This window comes from Equus caballus, chromosome 7 (genome assembly GCF_041296265.1).
Source record: "Equus caballus isolate H_3958 breed thoroughbred chromosome 7, TB-T2T, whole genome shotgun sequence".
Taxonomy (NCBI): domain Eukaryota; kingdom Metazoa; phylum Chordata; class Mammalia; order Perissodactyla; family Equidae; genus Equus; species Equus caballus.
Genome location: NC_091690.1, coordinates 50,020,756 through 50,044,711, shown reverse-complemented (window position 1 = coordinate 50,044,711; position 23,956 = coordinate 50,020,756). Strand labels below are relative to the sequence as shown.

Genomic DNA, 23,956 nt, shown 5'->3' with positions numbered 1-23,956 from the left:
GCTTGGTTCCTCTGCTCTAAATTTTTGCTTTGTGTTTACCATGAGATTTGTATAAAACGTCTCATAGATAAAATAGTCCTTTTTCTGCAGATGCTTTCTTATCTTCATTTGCCTATACTACTTCTAAGAATTCACTACACTGAGCTCCTGTGCATTACCAGAAAGACATTTTCCATGAGTTACCTTCTGTTTCATCATTGCCATTTTGCAGGCAGGATTAATACTCTACCTTCAGACCAAATGTCAGGATAATGTTGCCATATGCAATAAGTTAATACAGAAGTTTATTCTCCAAAATACTTTCTAAAGAGAACAGGCCAAGGGAAAGCTTATTCATGTGGCTTGTGCAAAGGACCACAGCCTGGCCATTTAATATGTGCACGTTTAGAGGCTTCACATTTTAAAGGTCTGAGCCTCCCATGTGCAGATACAAAAAGCAAAGGGTCATGTGTCAACCTTCATAACTTGTTTACCATTGTCATCCTGACAGGGTGAGCAGGCGTCTACACCTGATTGAGAGTCAAATGTCAAAAACGAGGTCAGTGTCTATTAGTGTTCACTCCTGAGGTTGGTTGACTGCATGATGCCACTATTCAAATAAATTTGATTTGCATATTAATTAAACAGCTGTGTTAAAAGTGCAAACATATTATATTTAAGGTGACAAAGCCTCAAAAAAACATTTGAATAGAGTCATCCAAATATGTGGAGGGATCCAGGAACGTGTAAGTATGGTTCCAGAACTCTGTTCAAATATTTAAGTGATATTATTTTAATCTGTTGTCTTATTTGTTGTGTTATTAGTGGCACCTTCCTACCCACATACCACAGGCAGCCCTCTTAGAGGAAGAGAGCTCTCCCTGGATGGATAATAAATACTTTAAAGCCAACTGGGTAGCAGTTACCATGGCTGCCAAGGGGTTTTCCTTCAGGGAAACATCACAAACACGAGCTGTCTCCTACAGGAATTTTGAGTGTTTTGGACATTTCTTGATTGGCAGGAAGGATGTTTGTTGAATGACTTCATGTGTGCCCAGGTCAGTAGCAGTGACTCCCATGACAATGAGCACGGTGAGGGCAAATGGCAGGAAAACAGCACATCTGTATGTGATGAGCCACAGGGGTTTTGAAGGAGGTGCCCCAAATGAAGTATTTACATGCAGGGCACACAGACCACAGGTGATGTGAGGGGAAGACTTGGAAGTGGGATACGACAGTGGTGGCCAGGGTGCACTGTTACAATAAGCCAGAGACCTGTAGGAGTGACAGTTCTGGCAGGAATGGCCAGTAGGGAAAGGGCTCTATCAGCTGCCAGTGAGCCTGATGATGACAACAAATCACTGAGCCCCAAAGACTGGGATTGAGTCTAATCAATGCCTCCAACAGCAGGAAGGCCCATTGAGAAAAAAGCAAATTGGCCTGAGGAGGCCATCACACCATCATAGGAGGCGGGTAGCCTGCGGTGGTAGAAGAGGTAAAATGTCCACTGAACAGCTTATTCAAGAGCCCAGTGTTTCCTCTTTTCAGAATTGAGCTGATAGAATCAATAAATTTGGAGCATCTTGGCGAGTCCTTGCATTTTGTTTTCAGCAGGCTAATGTATGGTGGCATGAGTAATTTCTCATATCAAGTTCTACCATGGTCTGCACACAGCAAGGAGCCCAGGGGATGGGGTGACAGGCCTACCAAGTCTACTTGCCATCACCCGTAGGGACCCCTTCCTCATCCTGGAAGGTGGGCCCATTGATGATATTACCAGTGACTTGCTTTTTCACATCAGGTTCACTGGTCCATCACTGGTTAACCATGGCAGAGGAGGGAAACAACTTGAATTTTGCCTCGACTCTTAAGTTAGAGGTCTGTAAGTGGTTTCACATTATGTGGGACCGTAAGGCCAAGGTGAATATGATCACGTCTGAGGTGTCAATGTGTCTCTCAGAAATTCACGTTAATTTATCACCCTGAGCCATAAAAATCAGCCTCTGCAGATTGAGCTTTAATATGGGCAGAGTAAGGAGCGGCCAGAGTTGTAATTGGGTATTAGAGGCAAGATATTCCCAGAATTCTTTAAAACATAGACGGCAACCTGGGTAAGGCGTTGGTGCTATTTGTGGGACCGCACAGTGACATCATGGGTAACGGCCCAGGACCTGTAAAAATGTAGAGACCGGTTGGATTCTGGGCTAAGAAAGTCTCTATTGCTAACAGGACTGCTGTTTGATCACTCTGAGGCTTCAGTCCATTCTTTAATTAAGGATGGCCTGTCTAATGTGGCAACAGAAGGCAGCATCTCCGCAGTGAACTCTGTTGGGTGTGGTGGCGTACACTATCCATAAAGTTTACGAACACCCTGGTCACCCACGTGATCTTAAGTGACTCTCCAAGTGGCCTATGTGTCTAAAATGGAAATGATCTCTTCAGAATGGATTACATCAGAGAAGAATGAAGCACTTCCCACTGTTCATGGGATACTCCAGAGGAGCAATGTTGGCTCCATGCTGTAAATACCCATCTCTTCAATGAGGAGGCTTTTGATTACAAAGCCTGGGGGGGTCCTGCAATCATGACCCAAAGCAAAATGGGAAGTTGACCTGGGGGATCATCCACTGAGGCCCTGGAAGGGACTCCATTTACATGAAGACTCTGTCAGTTGCCAGCAGTACCTTCTCTAATTGTGTGCACCACCCAGTGAAGAGAATAGTTCTGGTACAAGAACGCCTTAGGTAATTTATTTCCACCATGGGACTTTAGAGATGCCTGTATGCTCAGTGAGAGGCATCTAAGGCATCTTGGAGAAGGACTGTGGGGAGGGGGACACTAATGGAATGTTATTTCAAAGATTCTGGAGCCTTTTGTTTCCCAGTTCAACCTAAGTCAATTTCTAAGTGTCAGGTGAGTAAGTAAGCAAGCAGCTCTGATAAATTTAAGATTTACCAGATGTCAGAGTGTCACTGTGGCTGACAGAATGTGCCTATGACATGGTTTTTACCACTGCTTCTGTCACCCTTTCAGCTCAGTCCCCTCCTGTTGCATCAGAGAAAATGTGCAGTAAGACATGTGTGGATTTCTAAAGACTTTTCCAAGTCAGCAGGCACAGAGTAGGCTTGAGCTGGGAAATGAAGAGCTGGAGATGGTCTATGGATGGCACCGAAAACAACTGATGCTAATGCACATGGATGAGGATGTCCCCAGGCAGATTCTGCTTGGGATACTTTGTTTACGTTTCTGACCTCAGAATTTCCAAAGATCTGTCCACGAACCTGACTTAAACTCAAAGCAAAGTCTGGGAGCCCTCTCACTTCACTCTTAGTTATGAGTCTGAGCTGAAGGCAGGTGCAGCCCTAGGGGGTGTTTTCTCAAACAAGCCGGGGTTGCAAGAAAGGCCCGTTGAGGACTGAGTCCTTCATCTCAGTCCTGCAATCTTCCTAGGAAGGATCCCACAGTGGTGGAAAGGTTTGACCACATAAAAATGCAGGTTCAGGAGACCTTGACATTCTTCTAGCATATGAAAGCAATTATAATATTCACTTTCTAATAATTACGTATATAACATATATAAAATACTTAAGTGCTCTCATGAGTTTTCAGAAATGTTAGGAATACTGCCATCAAAAGGTGAAAAAAATCCCATCACCTCAGAAGAACAATCCTGTGGTGTCCATTTGAACGAAACCCTTCCAATTCATAAGTTCACACTTAAAAAAAAAGGGAAGAGATTCTGTTCCCTTTGCTTTTTTAAACCTTGAAGCTGTTATTGCTCTTCCCCAATTTTCCACACCACGTGCTGGACGTCTAAGCATATAGAAAGGAAACCTGTGATCAGCTAGCTACCTGGGCTCCGGGGCTTTCTGGATCATTGAAATTAAAGACTCCAAGCCACTCCTGTGATGAAAAGATGTTGAAAATTTCCCATGTCTCCTCTTACACTCAATTAGGATGTTACTAAAAATCATACCTTCTCTCCCCAGCTCACTCAATTATTCCTGGGATGGTTGCATCTAACCAGCCAGAGCTCTTTGTGCTGTTTCCACGGGGAGATCACAGCAGACTCGCAGAGATGTCACTCTACCCATAGAACTCACTCAGGATGAGCTAGAACAAGGCAGGTGAAGGCAACTGTCTCTCTAAGTGGGAGGAACTCCATGGTTTACTGGAGTGCATGTTGCACACTCCAGTCTGTAGAGCAGCAAAACGAAAATGCCAAAAACGATAACATTTTAAATATTTGATGGTAATATAAAAATCCTCTCAAATGACATTAAAAACTAAAGACAACACAAATACCTGTGGCTTAGATCAATAGGAAGTCTCAAGTGTCAATAACAATAATAATGACATCCTCCCTCACTCCTACCCTCATAGAAAAGATATAAACACAACTCAGCCTATTAGCTCAATGCTATTTTTAAATTTTCTTCAAAGGCCTTCCTTCTATTCTACAAAACAAAGCTTCACTGCATCCATCACTTCTGCTTTTCCACAAACATGGAAGCACCAGGACTGCCAGGACTTGTCTGTTTCATGCTCTGTATTCAGATCCCACTGTCTCAGCTCTGCTACAGTGTGTACACTGACTCCACACTGCACGGCTTGTGAGGGACGCTGACTGTACCAGCAAGAGCACAGTCTCAGAGAAGGAAAGGCTTCAGAGTGGCACAGTGGTCGTATTTCCCTGGCTGGGTCTGCACTGTCTCACAATTTACCTAAACTCAAAGGCCTCAGCTGAGTCTAAAGGAGATATTGAAAATATTATGGAGGATGCTAAGAAGAGAAGTTATGTATTTCAGTGAGGTACATCACAGTAAACAGTGTGTAATTCACCATAGGAAATACATCGGTGTTTAGACTGTAAGTAGGAAAGGCAAAGCTGTTCCAGAGGACCAGGAGCTGGCTGAATCCACTGCAAGGCCAAGTCTTACTTTGCTGAAGAGAAAAGTGTCCGACAGCTTGGTCATTAAAAGAACACAGTTTCCAAGACAAAACTAACAGTATTTTGTGACCATACAGGTAAAAATGGTAAAGGATAAAAGTCCAAATCATAAATGACTCTTTTCCTTCTTCTTACTAAAATGACTCACTGGAACTTCTTAAAAATTAACTTACCTTCACTACATTCTTTTTGCCTTCTAGAAAACAATGATTCACTTCACAAAAAAAAAAGTTTACAAGAGACAGAATTAAGTTTACCTTCTCACATCATTGAAGACAGAAAATAACCTGCCTCCTTGAATAGCAGTCCAACCCACAAACAGAGACCAAAATATTGTATGAAGTCCTTCAAGCACCATTACTGTTACACCTCATGGTCCTCTGGGGGTGGTCATTCTTAGTAGAATTCCTTACACCCCTCTCTGACGGCAGGTGCAATCCTGTAGGTCACTGGAAGAGGGCACTGAAGAAAAACATGGTGGTTACTTTTTGGATTAAAAATGAATGAGAAATTATTTTCATGACAAAAATTATAACTGTAAAAGAATAAGAAATACAGGTTGCCTGATGAAGAAATACCTGAATTGGTCCACACATGATAAAATTGACTCAAAATGTATAATGATTAAATGAAAAACATTGCAAAGTATATCTGAAAATCCATAATCAAAAATGGATATTAATAGTCAGTAAAAATGAAATCCACAATAATATTTATTAACATAGGATGGACTGGAACAGTTGATAAGAAATATCAATGAAACAACTAGAGAAGTGTTCATTTCACAAACAGATGGAAGTAGTTTTATTGACATACACTCAAAGGTCATTGACAACACATAGAGGGAATACATTCAAGCTACAAGTAACAAGAAACACACACAGTCTTCCCAGCATGAGAAAGGTGATTGTTATCACATGGAAGAACTGGGTCAAGGCAGCTGCTGCACCAGAAGCAAAGAAACAAACTTGCAGGTGCTTATTTTGATGCCCTATTGGAGATGCCACGGTGAAGGATGAAAATGTACTCACTAGCACTATCAACAGCAAAGCTGTTTCCTATACACATCAGACCGTATTCAATTATCATCTAGAGAAAAGGGGAATCACAGACTACTTCCACCCACAAAGGTCTGAATTAGCTTCCTGGTGGACACAAGAGGCCTTACAGAAAGATCCTAACTCCAATGGATCTTTGATGTGAAACTGGTGGAAAATGCATCTCTAACAAAATGGAAATCAACTAATTATTGATGGTTTTCAAGATACTCTTGACAAGAAGGGTGAAGAATCCAGAAAAAGGGATGGAAAATGGTGTCCTTGAAGCTCCTATGGAACTGGCTCCCTCCCTGTGTGGTGGCTCGAAAATCTGCCTAAGGCCTTGTGTGCTTCTGCCTTCCAGATCTCACACAAGTGAGGCCATTGGGGAATTCCAACAAGGAACCATCAATGGGACGGATTCTTAAAGATCTAGCTCTTCAGATTACCCTCACTGACATAATGCAGTACAGGGGTGATGTGCTCAGCTCTAGATTTTGTTGCCCTGCCACAGGCCTCTACTTAATTCAAAGTCTATTCACCAAATACCAGTCAGAAGGAAGGACAAACAGCAAAGGCCCAAATGGGAAAATAAGAATTCACAGGAAGTACACTCTTGGATAAACTTGCCATGCATAAAATTTTTCCCAACTGTTTAACAGTACAGAAAATAAAAACAGGCTCCTCCACCCACCACCCCCAGAAAGGAGTCTTCTCTGAAACATGTACAATATGTACAATGGATGAGGCACATGCAGGAACTGTAAATACAAGGCCAGTAAGAAAATCACAACAAATACAAACTGTCATGTTTCAATACCCCGTTCACACAGAACAATTAAAACATTATAAAAAAAACTAAAGATAAAAAATTTACTGATTTAAGGGAAATGCACTACCTATGAATCTTATTTACTATTTATGAAGGATGACTAGCAGAATCATCTCACCTCAATATTCATTTCTGAAGTAATTAATAGAAATCCACAGTCTAATGTTGCACTTTAAGAAAGGCTTGACAAATAACATATTTACCACTTGGATAGCGACTCTTTCCTGTTGAAAGCTTTCTAGAACCTCATGTACAAATTAATTTCCATGAAGCTTTCTCATATGACTTACGTTTACATTTCCTTTTGGTGGGAGTTTCACATAAAAGGGTGTAGGCCAACTGAACTCTTTCTCATGCTCTCAACATTCAAGATGTTTTTATCCAATGAGTCCTTTCTGCCTTCAAGAAAGAAGTGGCGGGTCCGGCCCCATGGCCGAGTGGTTAAGTTTGCGCACTCCGCTGCAGGTGGCTCTGTGTTTCGTTGGTTCAAACCCTGGGCGCGGACATTGCACTGCTTATCAGACCACGCTGAGGTGGCATCCCACATGCCACAACTAGAGGAACCCACAACAAGGAATATACAACTATGTACAGCTGGACTTTGGGGAGAAAAAGGAAAAAAATAAAATCTTTAAAAAAAAAAAAAAGAAGAAAGAAGTGGGATAAGAAAAGTCCCAAATTGTTTATATCCACCTGGTTTTACCTCTAGTGTGTGTTTGTGCATATCCTCAAACATTTGCATGAGAACTAAAGCTTTTCTCACTTTCCTCACATTCTTAGGCTTTCTCTCCAGTGTGACTTCTTAAATGGACTCGAAGATATTTGGAAGCAGTGAAGGCTTTATTGCATTCTTTACATTCATAGGGCTTCTCTCACCTGTGAGTTCTTTCATGTATTTGAAGAGAACTGGAACAAGTGAATGCTTTACTGCAGTTTTTACATTCAAAGGGTTTCTCTCCAGTGCATTCTTTACATTCATAGGGCTTCTCTCACCTGTGAGTTCTTTCATGTCTTTGAAGAGAACTGGAAGAAGAGAATGCTTTATTGCAGATTTTACATTCATATGGTTTCCCTCTTGTGTGCGTTCTTTCATGTGTTGAAAGAGAACTGGTAGAAATGAAGGCTTTACCACATATTTTACATTCAAAGGGTTTTTCTCCAGTGTGACTTCTTTCATGGACTCGAAGATATTTGGAAGCAGTGAAGGCTTTATTGCATTCTTTGCATTCATAGGGCTTCTCTCCACTGTGAGTTCTTTCATGTATTCTAAGAGAACTGGAACAAGTGAATGCTTTACTGCAGTTTTTACATTCAAAGGGTTTCTCTCCAGTGTGAGTTCTTCCATGTCTTTGAAGAGAACTGGAAGAAGAGAATGCTTTATTGCAGATTTTACATTCATATGATTTCTGTCTTGTGTGCGTTCTTTCATGTGTTGAAAGAGAACCGGTAGAAATGAAGGCTTTACCACATATTTTACATTCAAAGGGTTTTTCTGCAGTGTGACTTCTTTCATGGACTCGAAGATGACTGGAACAAGCAAATGCTTTACCACATATTTTACATTCAAAGGGTTTTTCTCCAGTGTGACTTCTTCCATGGACTCGAAGATGACTGGAACAAGCAAATGCTTTACCACATATTTTACATTCAAAGGGTTTTTCTCCAGTGTGACTTCTTTCATGGACTCGAAGATGACTGGAACAAGCAAATGCTTTACTGCATTTTTTACATTCATAGGGTTTCTCTCCAGTATGAGTTCTTTCATGAAGTCGAAGAGAACTGGAAGAAGCGAATGCTTTAATGCATCTTTTACATTTGTAGGGTTTCTCTCCAGTAAGAATTCTTTCATGTTTTTGAAGACAACTGGAAGAACTGAATGCTTTACTGCATGTTTTACATTCATAGGGTTTCTCTCCAGTATGAGTTCTTTCATGAAGTTGAAGACAACTGGAAGAAGTGAATGCTTTACTGCATTTTTTACATTCAATCGGTTTCTCTCCAGTATGAATTCTTTCATGTCTTTGAAGATAACGCCAACAAGTGAATGCTTTACTGCATTTTTTACATTCATAGGGTTTCTCTCCAGTATGAATTCTTTCATGTCTGTGAAGATGACCGGAAGAAGTGAATGCTTTACTGCATTTTTTACATTCATAGGGTTTCTCTCCAGTATGAGTTCTTTCATGAAGTTGAAGACAACTGGAAGAAGTGAATGCTTTACTGCATTTCTTACATTCATATGGTTTCTCTCCAGTATGAATTCTTTCATGTCTGTGAAGATGACCGGAAGAAGTGAATGCTTTACTGCATTTTTTACATTCATAGGGTTTCTCTCCAGTATGAGTTCTTTCATGAAGTTGAAGACAACTGGAAGAAGTGAATGCTTTACTGCACTTCTTACATTCATAGGGTTTCTCTCCAGTATGAATTCTTTCATGAAGTCGAAGATGACTGGAACAAGTAAATGCTTTACTGCATTTGTTACATTCATATGGTTTCTCTCCAGTATGAATTCTTTCATGTCTTTGAAGACAACTGGAAGAAGTGAAGGCTTTACTGCATTTTTTACATTCATAGGGTTTCTCTCCACTATGAGTTCTTTCATGTCTTTGAAGTAAACTGTGATAAGTGAAGGATTTCCCACATTTCTTACATTTATATGGCTTCTCTCCATATTTTTGATACTCGTATGTTTTATGTTCAGTGTGACATCTAATGTGCGCATTAAGGGATGAGTGATGCATGAAGACTCTTCCACATGCACTGCATCCAAATGGTATAGCTCCTGTAGTTTTCTTGTTCAGACTGAGATTTGGAAGAAGGATGAAGTTTTCTCCACGCTGACTATCCTCTTCACTTTCACAGAGTCTCCCTACCCTGTGCTTTCTGTAAAAATGACAAGGATATCATTAATGATTTCTCTATTAATGATTTTATATTTATGTTTATTATGATTGATAGGAAATGTTTATGTTTTCTCCCTTCTGTGAATTCTCTGTAATTAAATATACTGAATTTCCTGAAAGAGGACTTCACCCTTATTTTCCAAACAGTGATATTCATAGATAAGGTTCACTAATACTATTTCTAAGTGAAATATTCTGCAAAAATTGAACCTCTGGATCACATTTCAGAAAGTATATTTGGTGAAAATTTTCTAAGAATAGCTAAATTTGAAACAAGGGTTATTTGTTTTGTTTTTTCTATTTTAAAACAATTTCTTAACATACAAGGATTCTCACATGAGACAGAGCTTTCTATTGTGTGACTCACCTTACTTTTCTCCCCTGGTCTTTGTACTGATCTTGAAGATCACAGTCTTCCCATGTTATTCCTGAAATGCAGACCCACAAAGTTTATTCCAAATATTAAAAATTAGACAAAAATTTCTAGATTCTAAGTCTATGCTAATCTATGGCCATTTCTACTTTATTTACTAACAACCTCCCCTTTCCACATTCTACATCTTAGAACACTGATGATGGGCAAAAACCAGTTGTTCTCTAATTGATGACGTGAAGGAATGTCCTCACTCTTACCTACTGAGGCCAGGTGCCTGAAGGTTTCCCACATTACATCTCTGTAGAGTTTCTTCTGTGGGGGATCCAGTAAAGCCCACTCCTCTGGGGTGAAGTTCACAGCCACGTCCTCAACGGCCACTGAGTCCTGAAACACCACAAATGTGTATAGAGTAGGATACATGAGCCTGACAGCACTGGGGATCTACAGTGCAATTCTAGGAAGGTTAGATGGGATTCTATTATCTCCAAACATTTATTCTATGTGTGATCATCACAAGCTCCCTCTTTTCTATACACAATGCTCATCAATTTAACAATATTGTCAACACACGGAAATACACATTTTCACTGTGATCACATTCCATCTGATTTCTCTCTAAGAACAAGTTCCAGAACATGTTGGGAAATGACTCAAATGCTATACAAATGAAACACATATCATTTGTGGACCAATGATTCTTCGTAAGAAAACTTCTTTCATGTTCTTCCATATTACCCACAGGTTACAGCACTCCATGAGGCAGAGGGTGAAATCTATGGGATGTTTCAGTGAATAAAAACATAGTGCACAGGGCTGGCCTGGTGCTGCAGAAGTTAAGTTTACATGTTGTGCTTCTCGGTGGCCCGGGATGCACCAGTTCGGATCCTGGGTGTGGACATGGCACCACTTGGCACGCACAGCTATGGTAGGCATTCCACATATAAAGTAGAGGAAGATGGGCACGGATGTTAGCTCAGGGCCAGGCTTCCTCAGCAAAAAGAGGAGGACTGGCAGTAGTAAGCTCAGGGCTAATCTGCCTCTAAAAAAAAAAAGAAAACAAAACATAGTGAAGAACTGGAAGCTTTTTGATCTGATCCAATCACCAAACTGAGAGTCCAGGAGGCCTGTGAAATCACACTTTGACCAAGCCCAGCTGCCCACATTGTCCTAAACTACTCCAGGCCATTACACATAAGCAGATGCAGCTGGCTGAATGTAAATATTCTCGTGGCGAAACACTGCTTTTGACTTGTGTAATATCTATCATAGACTCAGTTCTACCTTTCTCACTCTGGATGATTTGATGGGGCTGGAATTATTATGAACTGAGAGCTCAGGCACAAGGAAGAAGCCATGAAAACTTAGACCATAAGATCACTATACTTATGCTCCTGAAAGCTACTTCTCACCAATTTTAGCACACATTGTGAGATAATAAACTGCCACAAGAGCTCCTTCTGGTCAAATGCTAACTGTGTACCAGAGCTTTGCTCCCCTTGAGGAGTAGGTTAAGAGCTGCAGAAAGGGGCCAGCCCCGTGGCTGAGTGGTGAAGTTCACGTACTCCACTTTGGAAACCCAGGGTTTCACTGGTGTGGGTCCTGGGTGTGGACATGGCACTGCTCATTAGGCCATGCTGAGGTGGAATCCCACACAGCACAACCAGAGGCACTCACAACTACAATATACGACTATGTATTGGGGGATCTGGGGAGAAAAAGCAGAAAAAAACCCACAGGTGGATTGGCAACCATTGTTAGCTCAGGTGCAAATCTTTAGGAAAAAAATCAAAAGAGCTGCAGATTGCAAGGGAGATCCTTGAAGTACACAATGGTTTGATGTTAAATTTGCCCATGTTTATAAAATACATGAAGGATTTAACAGTGGTTTCCTCCAAAACAACATAAAATTTCCTTTGTCAAACTTCAAGAGGAAGTGTTTCCTGACCAGCCACTCTGGATGATGCCCTGCCAACTTCTGATCCTGTGCCTAAGGAGCTTAGAAACTGTCATTCTTGATCTCACAAGAAGAAAATGAACAAACTTGAGATGAACAACCCTTCTTAGATCCAGGAGAGCCTTGAGGTCCCAGGACAAACCAGAGTCTCCAAACTTGGGAAAGACAAAAAAAAAAGATGGCATTTTGAAATATGCCCCACATACTCTGTTCTTAATAAGGCCTGTACTAAAGAAAAAAAAAATCTATTTCCCCAGAGTCTAATGCAAGGGCAAAAATAACAAAAAAGACAGAACACAATTTCCACGAAGCCTAGGACAAGCCTCTGTAAATGAAGGCTCAAAATACAGATAATGGGAATACTTCAAGGAAAAGAGACAGAAGAAAACATCAAGTAATAATCACCAAATTACTCTAAAATTTATGATAGCCAGCACACTGTCCATCCAGGAAGCTCATGGAACACTAAACACGATAAAGTTCAGAAGTGCACACCCAAGGGTATCACCCTGAAACTAGAGAAACATCACAGAGAATGTGCGGAAAAGTACCAGAGAAGAAACACACCTTCGACAGAAAGAAACAAAGATTTGAATTAAATTGGACCACTTCTCAAAAACCATGCAACAAGAGCAGAGGAGACTGAAAGAATTAAAGAGTTGAAAATAAAACTCACTTTCCTAGAATTCGGTCAAGGAAAATTATCCTTCAGTACAAAGAAGAAATAAGGACTTTCTGAGACAAAATTTGAGGAAATTTGTCCCAAGTACACATACTTGGAATGAAATTGTTGGAAAGTTTATCAGAAAGAATGTAAATGATAAAGGTAGGGGATTAGAAGAAGAAAAGATGAGGGAACATATCTCTTATGTTTCTTATAATTAATACAACAGATGACACTTTATTTAAACTACTGTCAGGAAGAATGAACTTGGTAATGAGAAGCTAATGGACAAGAGACACAAATGACAGCAATGTCACAAGACACAGGGAAAGGAAAATTGGGGGCAGTGTGTTAAGAGGTACTTGCACACAGTGAAGTGGCACAGTGTTACTCGGCAGAGAGGTGGGTTAGTTGTAAATGTATGCTGAAATCTCAAGGGCAACAACAAAAATGTGTCTTTTAAAAAATGTGTAACTGATATGTTAAGAGAGGGGAAAAAAAGAATTACAGGAAATGCTCAATTTTAACCAGAGAAGGTGGCAAAAAAGTAGAAGACAAAAACAAACAAGGGTAAAAATGGAAAAACTAAAATTTTGGTAAATATTAATCCAACTGAATCATTAACCACTTTAATCATCAATGGTCTCATTACAACTGAAAGACACAGTAATAGAGTTCAAAAAATTCCACTGTATGCTGTCTACAAGAAGCCCACTCTAAGTATAAAATCAGAGAGATGAAGGGTAAAGGGATGGAGAAAAACAGACCATGCCAACACGAGTCCAAAGGAAGCTGCCAGAGGAATAGACATCATAGACAATGCAGATTTCAAACTGAGGAAAATGCCGAGATAGAGGGGCAGCAGGTACGGATAAAGGGGCCTATTCTCTGAGAAGGCACAGCAACGCTGCATGTGTACCTGCCTAACAACAGAGGGGCAACACACCTCAGGGAGGAACTGACCGAATGCAGGAGAAAGAGACAAATCCAGTACCACAGCTGTAGAAGTCAACACCTCCTCATCGAGAATTAGACATTTCAGTAGGCAGGAAGTGAGGAAGGACAGACGTGCAATGAACAGCCCTGCGAAACTGCTGGGTTTCATTGTAATCTGCGAATACTTCACAGAACAGCAGAATATACATTCTTCTCAGGTTCACACGGAACATTCACCAAAACAAACCACACCTTGGGACATAAAGCACACCTTAACAAATTTGAAAGAACAGAAATCATACAAAATAGGCTCCCATACCACATAGGCATTCCTCTAGAAGGCAATACCAGCAATAGTTGAAAACCCCCTAAAGTGTGGTGATTCAAAAATACACTTCTTGATAATACATAGTATGAAACTAGAAGTCTCAAGAAAAACTAAAAATTATTTTGAATTAAAAACAGGAAAACACAACATAGCAAATGTTGTTGGATGTAGCGAAAGCAGTATCCAGGGGGAAATCCATGCCATCAAACAAATACACTGGAAAAATCAAAGATCTCTAATCACTCATGCAAGCATGCACCTTAGCAAAGAATAAAAAGAAGAGCAAGTTAAACCCACAGCAAGCACAATAAAAGAAATAATAAAATAAGAAAGGAAATGAATGTCATTGTGGGAAATCAATGGAGGAAATGAAAAAAGTTGCTTGTTTCACAAAACCAACAAAATTGAGAAATATGCACTCAAGATAACAAAGGGAAGAGAGGGACGACACAAATTAGTAATATCAGAAAGGAAAGGAGGGGAAATGAACATAAAATAAGATTTGAGAAAATGCAATATCTATTTATGATAAACCAGTAACAGAGGAGAACTTCCACTTCTTGAGAAAGAACACCTTCACAAATCCTGTAGCTGAATTCTCGGGGTTTGTTTCATATGACTGTCTTTATGCAACAACTGGAAGAACTCACAATGACAGAAACGACTCCTGGGATTAATAAGAGAGTACAGCAAGTTTGCTTTCCTTCTAGACCCACAGGAATAGAGTCAACTGATCTTTGACAAAGAAGGAAAGGAGATTCAAATGAAAAAGCAAACATTTTAAGCAACAGTGGGAGAACTAATGGATATCCACGTGCAAATACACACACACAAAACAAATGGAGACAGGCCTCACACTTTTCATGAAAATTAAGTCAAAACACATCACAGATCTAAATGTAAATTGCCAAAGGAATAAGCTCCTACAAGAGAACACAGAAGAAAATCTGGATGACCTTGTGTTTCTTGATGAATTTTCACATAGAAAACCAAAAAGCAAGGTCCACAAAAGAAAAAACAAAAAATTTTACAATTTTAAGTCAAACGAAAAACTCCTCCTCTGAAAAAGATGGAGTAAAGAGAAGATCAACAAATTCAGAGTAAGAGAAAATCTCTGTAAAACATTTATTGGTTAAATGGTTGGTATCTGAAATATGCAAAGAATTCTTAAACTGTAATAGTAAGAGAAAAAACATGCAATTAAAAAATGGGCAAAAGATCTGCAGACAGCTCACTGAAGGAGAGATCTAGATGGGAAATAAGCAAAATGAAACATGCTCCACATCAAATGTCATTAGGAAATTGCAAAGAAAACAACAGTGGGCAGCTCTAGACACTTATGAAATGGGTAAAAGTCAAAATATTCAGAACAGCAAATATCAGTGAAGATGCAAAGCTACAGGGAATCCTAGTTCATCGCGGGTGGAAATGGGATTTGGAACACCCACACTGCAAGACCGGAACCTCCTTTCAGAATAAGATACACTGTCACTACACAGAGTAAGAGACAGCAATCACGCTCCGTGGTATTTTCCCAAATGAGCTGAAATCTTATGTTCGCACAAAACCTACATAAGAATGTTTAGAAGCACTTTATTCATAATTGGCAAGAGTTAGAATTTTCAACAAGATGTCCTTCAAGTATCGAACAATCAGTGGTGCATCCAAACAATGAAACACCATCCAATGATAAAAAGAAGTGAGGTATCAAGAAATGGAAACACACGGAGGAACCTTAAAAGACAGTTCTTAAGTAAAGAAGCCAATGTGACAAGGCTATGTAGTGTATGATTCCAAGTATATGACATTCTGGAAAAGACAAAAGTATGAGGCACTAGAAACATCTTTACTTGTGAAAGATTTGGAGGTTGGAGGGAGGGACGAGTCAATAGGTGGAGAACAGGGGAGTTTCAGGAAAGTGAAACTACACTCCATGATACAGAAATGATGTGTCCACGTCATTACACATTTGTGAAAACTCACACAGTGTGTAACACACAGAGTCAATGCTAATGTGCACCGTGCACTGTAATGCGTCCACATGGGCTTGGAAATTCTACGAAATGTACCACAGTGATACCGGATGTGAAAAAGTGCAAACTGTGAGGATGCAGAGAGAAGGGTTATGTGGAAATGCTAAATTCTAATCAATTTTTCTGTAAACCTAAAACTGCTCTAAAAAACATGCAGACTTTTAAAAAAAGGATGAAGACAGACATTACAAGTCAGCCCTTTTTTACTGAAACAGGACACCTCTCATTCAACTGACTTCAAGTTATTCCTTTTTCAAGATTGGCCCTGAGCTAACATCTGTTGCCAATCTCTTCTTCTTCTTCTTCTTCTCTCAAAAGCCCCCAATACACAGTTGTATCTTCTAGTCATAGGTCCTTCTAGTTGTGCAACAACTTCAACATATTTCAATAAGCCAGTCTGGCTCTAGGAGCCTGAGACCCACAGGGGAGGGGAAACTTCCATTGAATGCCTTGTTGGAGAGCACAGCACTGGATCCTGTGAGAAGTGCCATGGTCACTATGAGTAGTAGCAGAACCCCAAGTTGGATGAAGAGTGTCCTGGTGTTGTAGACCTATTAGTGTACATATAAGGGTGACTTCTGAGTTATATTTTGGGGATCTCTGAGTCAAGAGATTTCCAGAATTCTTTTACCACCAAGGGGCAAGACAACTGCTTGCTTTATAGAGTTTCAGGTGCCTGGGCTTAAGTTGGGTTGAATTAATCTCTTCACTGGGCCAAACTCAGACTGTGGTTGGTCCACTATAACCCAGAGGGTCGGGATCTTTGTTGCAACAGGTACAGGGCTGGGAGCAGCAGCAGAGTGACTTAGGGGCCCTGGGGAGCCCTCTGGAATCTTGCTTCCTACTGGCTACACTTTCCTGTCTCTTCTTTCTCTCTGAAATAATTGCTCTTGAAGGAGTGACCATCGGATGGGGTCAGCTCAGTGACAGGGTACAATCATCCTCATAAGTGCAGACTCCCCCTGATATCAAGGCCACTCCAGCCTCAGTCTCACCTTCACTCTCAACACACAGACAGATGCCACCCAAGACACTGACAGAACATCACATTAAGGAGGGCCAGATTCACAGACTCCTGCCCACAGAGGACAGGAATTTCCAAAACTGCCAACTCAGTGTCCTCTGCAGTTAGAACCTGGGCTTGGTGGGGTCAACAGTGCAACAAAGGGCAGCCCGGCGCCCAGGAGGAGCTGCCCAGCAAGCAGCAGCCCACAGTGCAGGAGCCTCCAGGCTTTCTCATCAGCCTGTCCAGGTCGGAAGGCCCAGGGGAAAGAGAGGATGAGGCTTAAGTGTTCAGTCATCAAACATCATCAGCATCAAATCCTGGCAACTCATTAGAAGAACAAACTTGAGGGACAAAAATAGGCATTCACACTGGCTCGTTTTTATATAAAGAAACACTAACAGGATGATGAAGCAGTGAGCAAAACTGACCAGTCGAGAGTGGCTGGAGTAAGAGCAGGAGTTGGGCAGGACATGTGGGCAGGAAGTTGTCTTAAGCTACTGTCCTCTCTTACAAATTTTTTAAACATTCCCATGCAGGGAGCAGCCCAGTGGCCCAGTGCTTAAGTGCTCACGTTCCGCTACAGTGGCCCGGGGTTCACCGCTTCAGAACCCAGGTGAAGACATGGCACCGCCTGTCACAGCATGCTGTAGTAGGCGTCCCACATAAAAGTGTAAGGAGATGGGCACAGATCTTAGCTCAGGGCCAGCCTTCCTCAGCGAAAAGAGGAGGATTGGCAGCAGTTAGCTCAGGGCTAATCTTCCTCAAAAAAAAGAAAAAACATTCCCATGTATTCTTCACTTGAAATAAGGGAAGACCGGGGCAGGCCCAGTGGCACAGCAGTGCAGTCAACATGCTCCGCTTTGGCGGCCTGGGGTTCGCCAGTTTGGATCCTGGTCATGGACCTATGCACCGCTTGTGAAGCCATGCTGTGGCAGGTGACCCACATATAAAATAGAGGAAGATGGGCATGGATGTTAGCTCAGGCCCATCTTCCTCAAAAATAAAATAAAATAAGGAGAGACATTTATATATGCCATATTTTCCTATGTTTGATCATTACTTTTAAATAACTTTTAGTTTTAACATTTCTACGTAGGAAATCACTCCAAGATTTAATCCTTTAAACACTAATGGACATAAAACTGTACACCATAAAACATTTACCAATCCCTTTCTAACAAAAAAGACAAAGGGCATTCTTGTTTCTGCCTCCACTATATTTACCCTGGGAATATTTTTAGGAAGGAGTAGCATATTATACTACCTTAGGGGTTTGCAAGTAAGCCCTGAAATAAACTAGGAATTCCAAAGATTTACACAAGGTCTGACCTGATTCCTCATATCAATGAAAAGAGAAATTCAAGTGCCTTTTCCCACATCCATGGAAATAGAATTCAGGGGCTGGCCTGGTGGCATAGCGGTTATGTTCACTTTGCTCTGCTTCAGTGGTCTGGGGTTCGTGTGTTTGGATCTCAGGTGTGGACCCAGCACCCCTCATCAAGCCAGGCTGTGGCAGCATCCCACATAAAATGGAGGAAGATGGGCACAGACGGTAGCTCAGCTACAATCTTCCTCTCACACACACATGCACACACACACACAAACAATGCGAAAATAAATAAAATTCATTTGCCTTAGAAATAGTATAGCCTTTTAAATGTCAAAGTTCTCTAGGGACATGGACACACAAAACTGACGTAAACCTGGAAAATGCACCTGACAAATAAAAATGGAAAGTAATAGGAGATATTGGGGTATACGAGGAAGCCATTTTGGGTAAACCTAATTCGGCCTGACCTTGTCTTTCCAAAAGGGCCTGATTGTGGCCGTTGAGCATGCATTGTACATCTGCTTTCGATATTCCCCATGGCAAGAACAAAGGCCCTTGAGATAAAGGTGCAACTTCTCTTCCCCTCCCAACGTTGGCATTTCTTTAAGGATTAAGCATCTTTCCTTAGACTAGGAACTGACTGCTTGTGGTGCACGCCTGTGACCGCCCAGCTCAAGACAATAGACTTGCTCCCTGCTGTGCCCACCGCCTGTAACCACCCAGCTCAAGACAATAGACTTGCCTCATGCTATGCCCTCCGGAGATAGCAGACCACTACCTTCTGTGGCCATCAAGCACTGTGCTGACAGGACAATCTTGTGACTATTGTGGGAGGAACATTTCAATCATATGTGAAACACCCTCTTTGAGGGAATATAACCACCCTGTGTACCCCCACTTCTTTGGAGTGCTCTGTTCCTTTGTGGAAAGGCTCTCCCGGGTTATAATCCTCAGATTTCAGCTCAGAATAAACTCACCCAAATTTTCATTTATAGATTGGTTATTTTCGTCAACACACCTGAGAACTGAAATACACCCATCTCACCTCTTGAGGTTCTCTTGTCTAAATGGAAGAAAATTGTTTCCACAATTGTCTTGCCTTGCTCACATCGTATCTCTGACATTACATTTCCAAACGCCAAGTGCAAATGGAAACTAGAATCAGAGGATCTCAATCTTCAACTGATCAAGGAATCCGAGGACAGAAACAGGAATATTCCAATCAGCTCATAGAAGCAGCCTGCTGGCCTGCAGTTCACAAGGAAAGCCACACTCAGAAAGGGACCATATTCCCAGACTGGAGGTGTAGACTCTCCCCACTGAGGCAGAACCTCTGGAGAGGGTCAGTCCCTGGTGAAGGAGGGTGGGGACACCTGAGCAGCCACAGGAATGAACTCTGGGAGCCCCACACACCCTGCCTCTCCTGTGAGCATGGAAGCACTGCCTCCCTCAGACTCCCACTCTCACATGTGGGGAAACTCTCAGCAGGATTCAGTTTAAGCTTCTGAAGCAAATGAACTCAAAATTCATGAACACTTTGTCCACAGGATGGAACACCTGATCTTCACAGACTTCCTCACTGTGTAGATTACACTCTCAGTGCACCTACAGTGTGGGTGCAAAACTCAAACAATCTCTAAAATGTCCAGGCCTAAGAACCACAACCACAACCTCAGACAGGGCATCACTCCCCACCCCATGAGCACGTGCGCCCCCAGCTGTCCAGGGCTCTGCAGCTCCTCTCAGGATAAAGGCTCCTTCCATGGGGGTGTGAGCAGGAGGACACCTGCAGGGGGAGGCTCCCCAGGAAGGACAACTGGGTCTGCAAGGCCTTCCCTCTGCAGGCTCAAGGGGGCCTTAGCTTGAGTCTTGGACTGAGGGCCTCTGCTCCCCACTGGAGATGCTCTGCAACATCATTGTTATTTTAAATCAAACAAGCCCAGTGTTGGAATAATCCAGCAAAATCACTTAAACCCAGTCCTTCCATGGAAAATAGGGAAGAAAAGTATAAGGTATTTCTACCACTTCAACTAGAAAACCTCAAATATCTATTCCATTCAGCAAAATAATGTCAGTTGATTATTACTGTTAACTGAGGGATGTCTCGCAACCTGATGTGCACAGAAGCTGAGACCACGGCACACCAGGCTTTGAAAAAAGGAACGGTTGATCCATTGGCAAGGATACAGGAGGACAGGCTCTCAACTCCGTCTCCCTCATCCAAAGCGTGGGCTGAGGCTTAAGGGAGCAGGGACGGCCAGCTGGGATGCAAAGACCTGGCAGGGTGAGGCCTGACTGGCAGATCAAAACTTTCTCTTCAGCACAGGCTCCTGGCTGGCTGCCTCCTGTGACAAAGAGCTTTAAGGTCCTGTTGTTAAGATGGGGTTAGGGATGGGCGGCTGGCAGGAAACACAGCATAAACAAGGGTGAAGTTGTCATGAAGATTCAACTCATTGCCTTCTCCACTGGTAAGAGTTTCTAGAGATCTAGAGTCATCCTGCCCTCCCTGGCACACAGAGGGAGGCACCCTTACAAAGGGACGTTTCTCTTAGAATGTAAATTTCCCTTACAAAAGAGTAACTTCTAGGTTTCTGAGATTTGCCTGTCTGCTGTTTTTTTAATAATCACCAGCTCAAAATAGCCCTTATGCCAAAGACGCACGCTTTGGGATGACAACTCTGTTCCTGGTCCTGTGGTGACATTATTTCTGTCACAAGACATCACACTTGAACGCTTGTGGTCAGCATGTCTAAGCCCTGGAATTTCATTTGAAAACATCCAAAAGTAAAGAACAGATCTCAGAATCTTACTACACATGCTCAGGTGAAGACAGAGTGAAACAAATATTCTTAACAAATGGAATGTAACAAACGAATATTATATTTTTCCTGAAATTCACCTCTTTGTTGCCTGTTTGGAACTATTTTATAGTGTCTTCCAAGGTCTGTTCAGTAAATGTATTTACCCTTATTGAAAAACCGAGACTTAAATAAGTGAATAATTTTTTCTCATTCACAAATGTGGGGTGGGCAGATTCCAATGGGACCGATCGCCCAGGACATTTTTTCAACAGGAACCTCCACCCAAAGCACTTCCCATGGGATGTCTGGGCCCAGATGATCCTTGGGGAGAGGCACAAGGATTTCCTGCAGTGAGGTTCCAGATGATTATTCTCTGCTTTCCTCTCATGTACAATATCCACATGATGAGGATGGAGGCTGCCCCAGGGAAAGAAGCCCAAGGCGTCCTGCCCTGCATACCAATCTGTATCATCCTCGGGAAGCACAGGACATCTTGACCTGATCCCAGCTGATTCTTATCTAAAGGTACAGGACCACCCAATAACCAAACCCACCTGCACCAGCCACTTTAATGACGTTTTTGTTTTGGAAGATTAGCCCTGAGCTAACATCTGCTGCCAATCCTCTTTTTTGCTGAGGAACACTGGCGCTGAGGTAACATCTGTGCCCATCATCCTCTACTTTATATGTGGGATGCTGCCACAGCATGGCTAGCCAAGCAGTGCCATGTCTGCATCTGGATCCAAACAAGCAAACCCTGCGCCCCCGAAGCAGAACGTGAGAACTTAACTGCTGCGCCACCGGCCGGCCCCACAACTTTTCCACACAATCTTTCCTTTGTCTTGTAAAGAAATAACTCACATACCTATGCCTTATAAGTTTAGCCCTGCCCTCAATCCATTGCAGCTCTTCCTGCCCATGGGTCCTGTCCACACGCTGTTCTCTGAATGAGGGAGCACTACTGCCAGACCTTGAGAGTCCAAGGAATCTTTCTTTCGACTTCTCTGCTCCCGGAGGCCGCATCACACAGACAAATCTAATCTTTACCATAGAGCCATCCTGGGCCCCCGTGTGGCCCAGTGGTTAAATTCGCGTGCTCCGCTTCAGTGGCCCAGGGTTTCGACAGTTCGAATCCTGGGTGGAGACATGGCACCACTCATCAGGCCATGCTGAGGTGGCGTCCCACATGCCACAACTACAAGGACTCACAACTAAAATATACAACTATGTGAGGGGTGGAGCTTTGGATAGAAAAAGGAAAAAGAAAATCTTACAAAAAAAAAAAAAATAGAGCCATCCAGGGCTCTGGGGGATAATGATAAACGGTTAACATATTGGCTCTGGTTGAAACGCGCCATGGAGGACCAAGTGTTGATAAGGATCCTGTGAATCAAAGAGGGGAAGTGGCTTTGGGAGTGCGCGGAGGCATGTGAAAATTTACGGATTTGCCTTCAGTCCCAAGAAGAGCAGCTGTGGGGAAAGGACTGGGGATTTGAGACCCGGTTCCCCGAATATATGGAAAATTCAGAGAAAACAGGTGCCCCCTGCGGAGAAAGGAGGCCCTGGGGACCCACAGACCGCAGGCCCTCCGCGCACGGACCCCGAAGCCCGAGGCCCGACTGTCCTGCGGGCCCTCCCGCGGGCCCCGCACCGTCTGGGACACGCGGGGCTGCTGGCGCACAGCGGCCCAGAGACGCTCCGGCCCCAGTCGCCGCGCGCAGTGACCACAGGACGCCCGGGGCCCGACTGCCGGCCCCGCCCCCACGCTGCGGCCGGAGGGGCCTGAGGACCGAGCGGCGCCACAGCGGACTCGGGGACGCAGACCCCGGAAGGGACCGCGAGAGGCCGGGCCCACCCCGCCGCTTCCCACAAGCCCCGCCTTCCGTGTCCTCGCCCCGGGGCCGCACACTCACCATTTCCAGGGCTGCTGGGTCCTCCTGAGTCCTTCCTACGACCCCAACAGTCAGTGCAGGTCACAGTGCGACAGAGGCTCTGGCAGAGCCACCAGGACACTTACGGCAGAAGACAGGTCACCCGCAGCGCGACAGCAGCCGGAAGCCACCTTCACAGGAAGTCCAGTGCACGGCCCCACCCTCCTGCCCCAGAGCCTCCCCTGATTGGAAGATCCCAAACGCCCCGCCCCTCATGCCAGAGTGACAGCAGGGGGGAGGCTGCAGAGCTCAGCCAAACCCGCCTAGGCTGCGGGCTGGAACCAGACTCACTTTGCACGTCTGCATTTAAACGTACCTTTTTCCTGACCTGGGGCTGCCTCTATTGTTTCCACCTTTGTGAACTCAGGAGTCCAGGTGTGCAGGGGGAAGTACTGACTGAGTTTCAAATGGCGCAAGTACAGACTGATGCAGCCTCGGTGAGCAGGGGAGTCCGAAGAAGGATTTCTTGTACACTCAATGTCTAGCAGTAGTGCTCTTTTATTCAGAGAATAGTATGGAATACCATGGGGACAGGACCCATGGACAGTAAAGAGCTGCTGCCTGGGGACAGGACCCACGGGCAGCAAGAGCTGCTGCAGTATGTAGAGGGTTGGAGCTAAACTTAAGGTATAGGTATGTGAGTTGTCTCTTTACAAGACAAAGGAAAGAACATGTAAAAACAAGTCATTAAAATAATGTCAGTGCAGGTGGGGTCTGGTTATTGGGTTCTATAACTTTAGATAAGAATCAGACCGGATTAAGTCAGGATGTCCTGTGCTTCTTGGAGGATGTTGATGGTGAGGGGAGTCAGCTACATGAGGTTACCAGACAAGCACAATAAACAACACTTAACTCCTTGCCGTCCCTATTAAGAGTTTCTAGAGATAAGGTC

General features: G+C 43.0%; 1 protein-coding gene across 5 annotated transcripts; it reads right to left on the bottom strand.

Moving 5' to 3' along the window:
- Window positions 1-3,501: 3,501 nt before the first annotated feature.
- LOC111774448 (zinc finger protein 709-like) lies at window positions 3,502-23,213 on the bottom strand. 5 transcript variants are annotated; one of them, XR_011440964.1, is made up of 6 exons: window positions 23,047-23,179; window positions 21,999-22,267; window positions 10,339-10,465; window positions 10,073-10,133; window positions 7,090-9,685; window positions 3,502-5,392 (listed from the first exon to the last, which is right to left on the bottom strand). XR_011440964.1 is itself a non-coding variant. In XM_070274054.1 (5 exons), the coding sequence occupies exons 3-5, from the start codon at window positions 10,370-10,372 to the stop codon at window positions 7,789-7,791; spliced, it is 1,992 nt and encodes a 663-aa protein (XP_070130155.1). In that variant the 5' UTR covers window positions 10,373-10,465; window positions 21,999-22,267; window positions 23,047-23,179; the 3' UTR covers window positions 5,626-7,788. The 5 variants fall into 5 exon arrangements, 3 of the variants coding, with proteins under 3 accessions (XP_070130155.1, XP_070130154.1, XP_070130153.1); XR_011440963.1 differs by lacking the exon at window positions 21,999-22,267 and having other exon boundaries at window positions 10,339-11,120; window positions 23,047-23,177; XM_070274054.1 differs by lacking the exon at window positions 3,502-5,392 and having other exon boundaries at window positions 5,626-9,685.
- Window positions 23,214-23,956: the final 743 nt, after the last annotated feature.

Excerpts from the sequence above, each read along its gene's own strand:
- LOC111774448 (XM_070274052.1), bottom strand. The coding sequence starts at position 10,501 with ATGTATCCTACTCTATACACATTTGTGGTGTTTCAGGACTCAGTGGCC. Across the intron at positions 10,134-10,338 it reads CAGGCACCTGGCCTCAGTAG|GAATAACATGGGAAGACTGT; the intron begins GTAAGAGTGAGG and ends TCTGCATTTCAG. Across the intron at positions 9,686-10,072 it reads GACCAGGGGAGAAAAGTAAG|AAAGCACAGGGTAGGGAGAC; the intron begins GTGAGTCACACA and ends TCATTTTTACAG.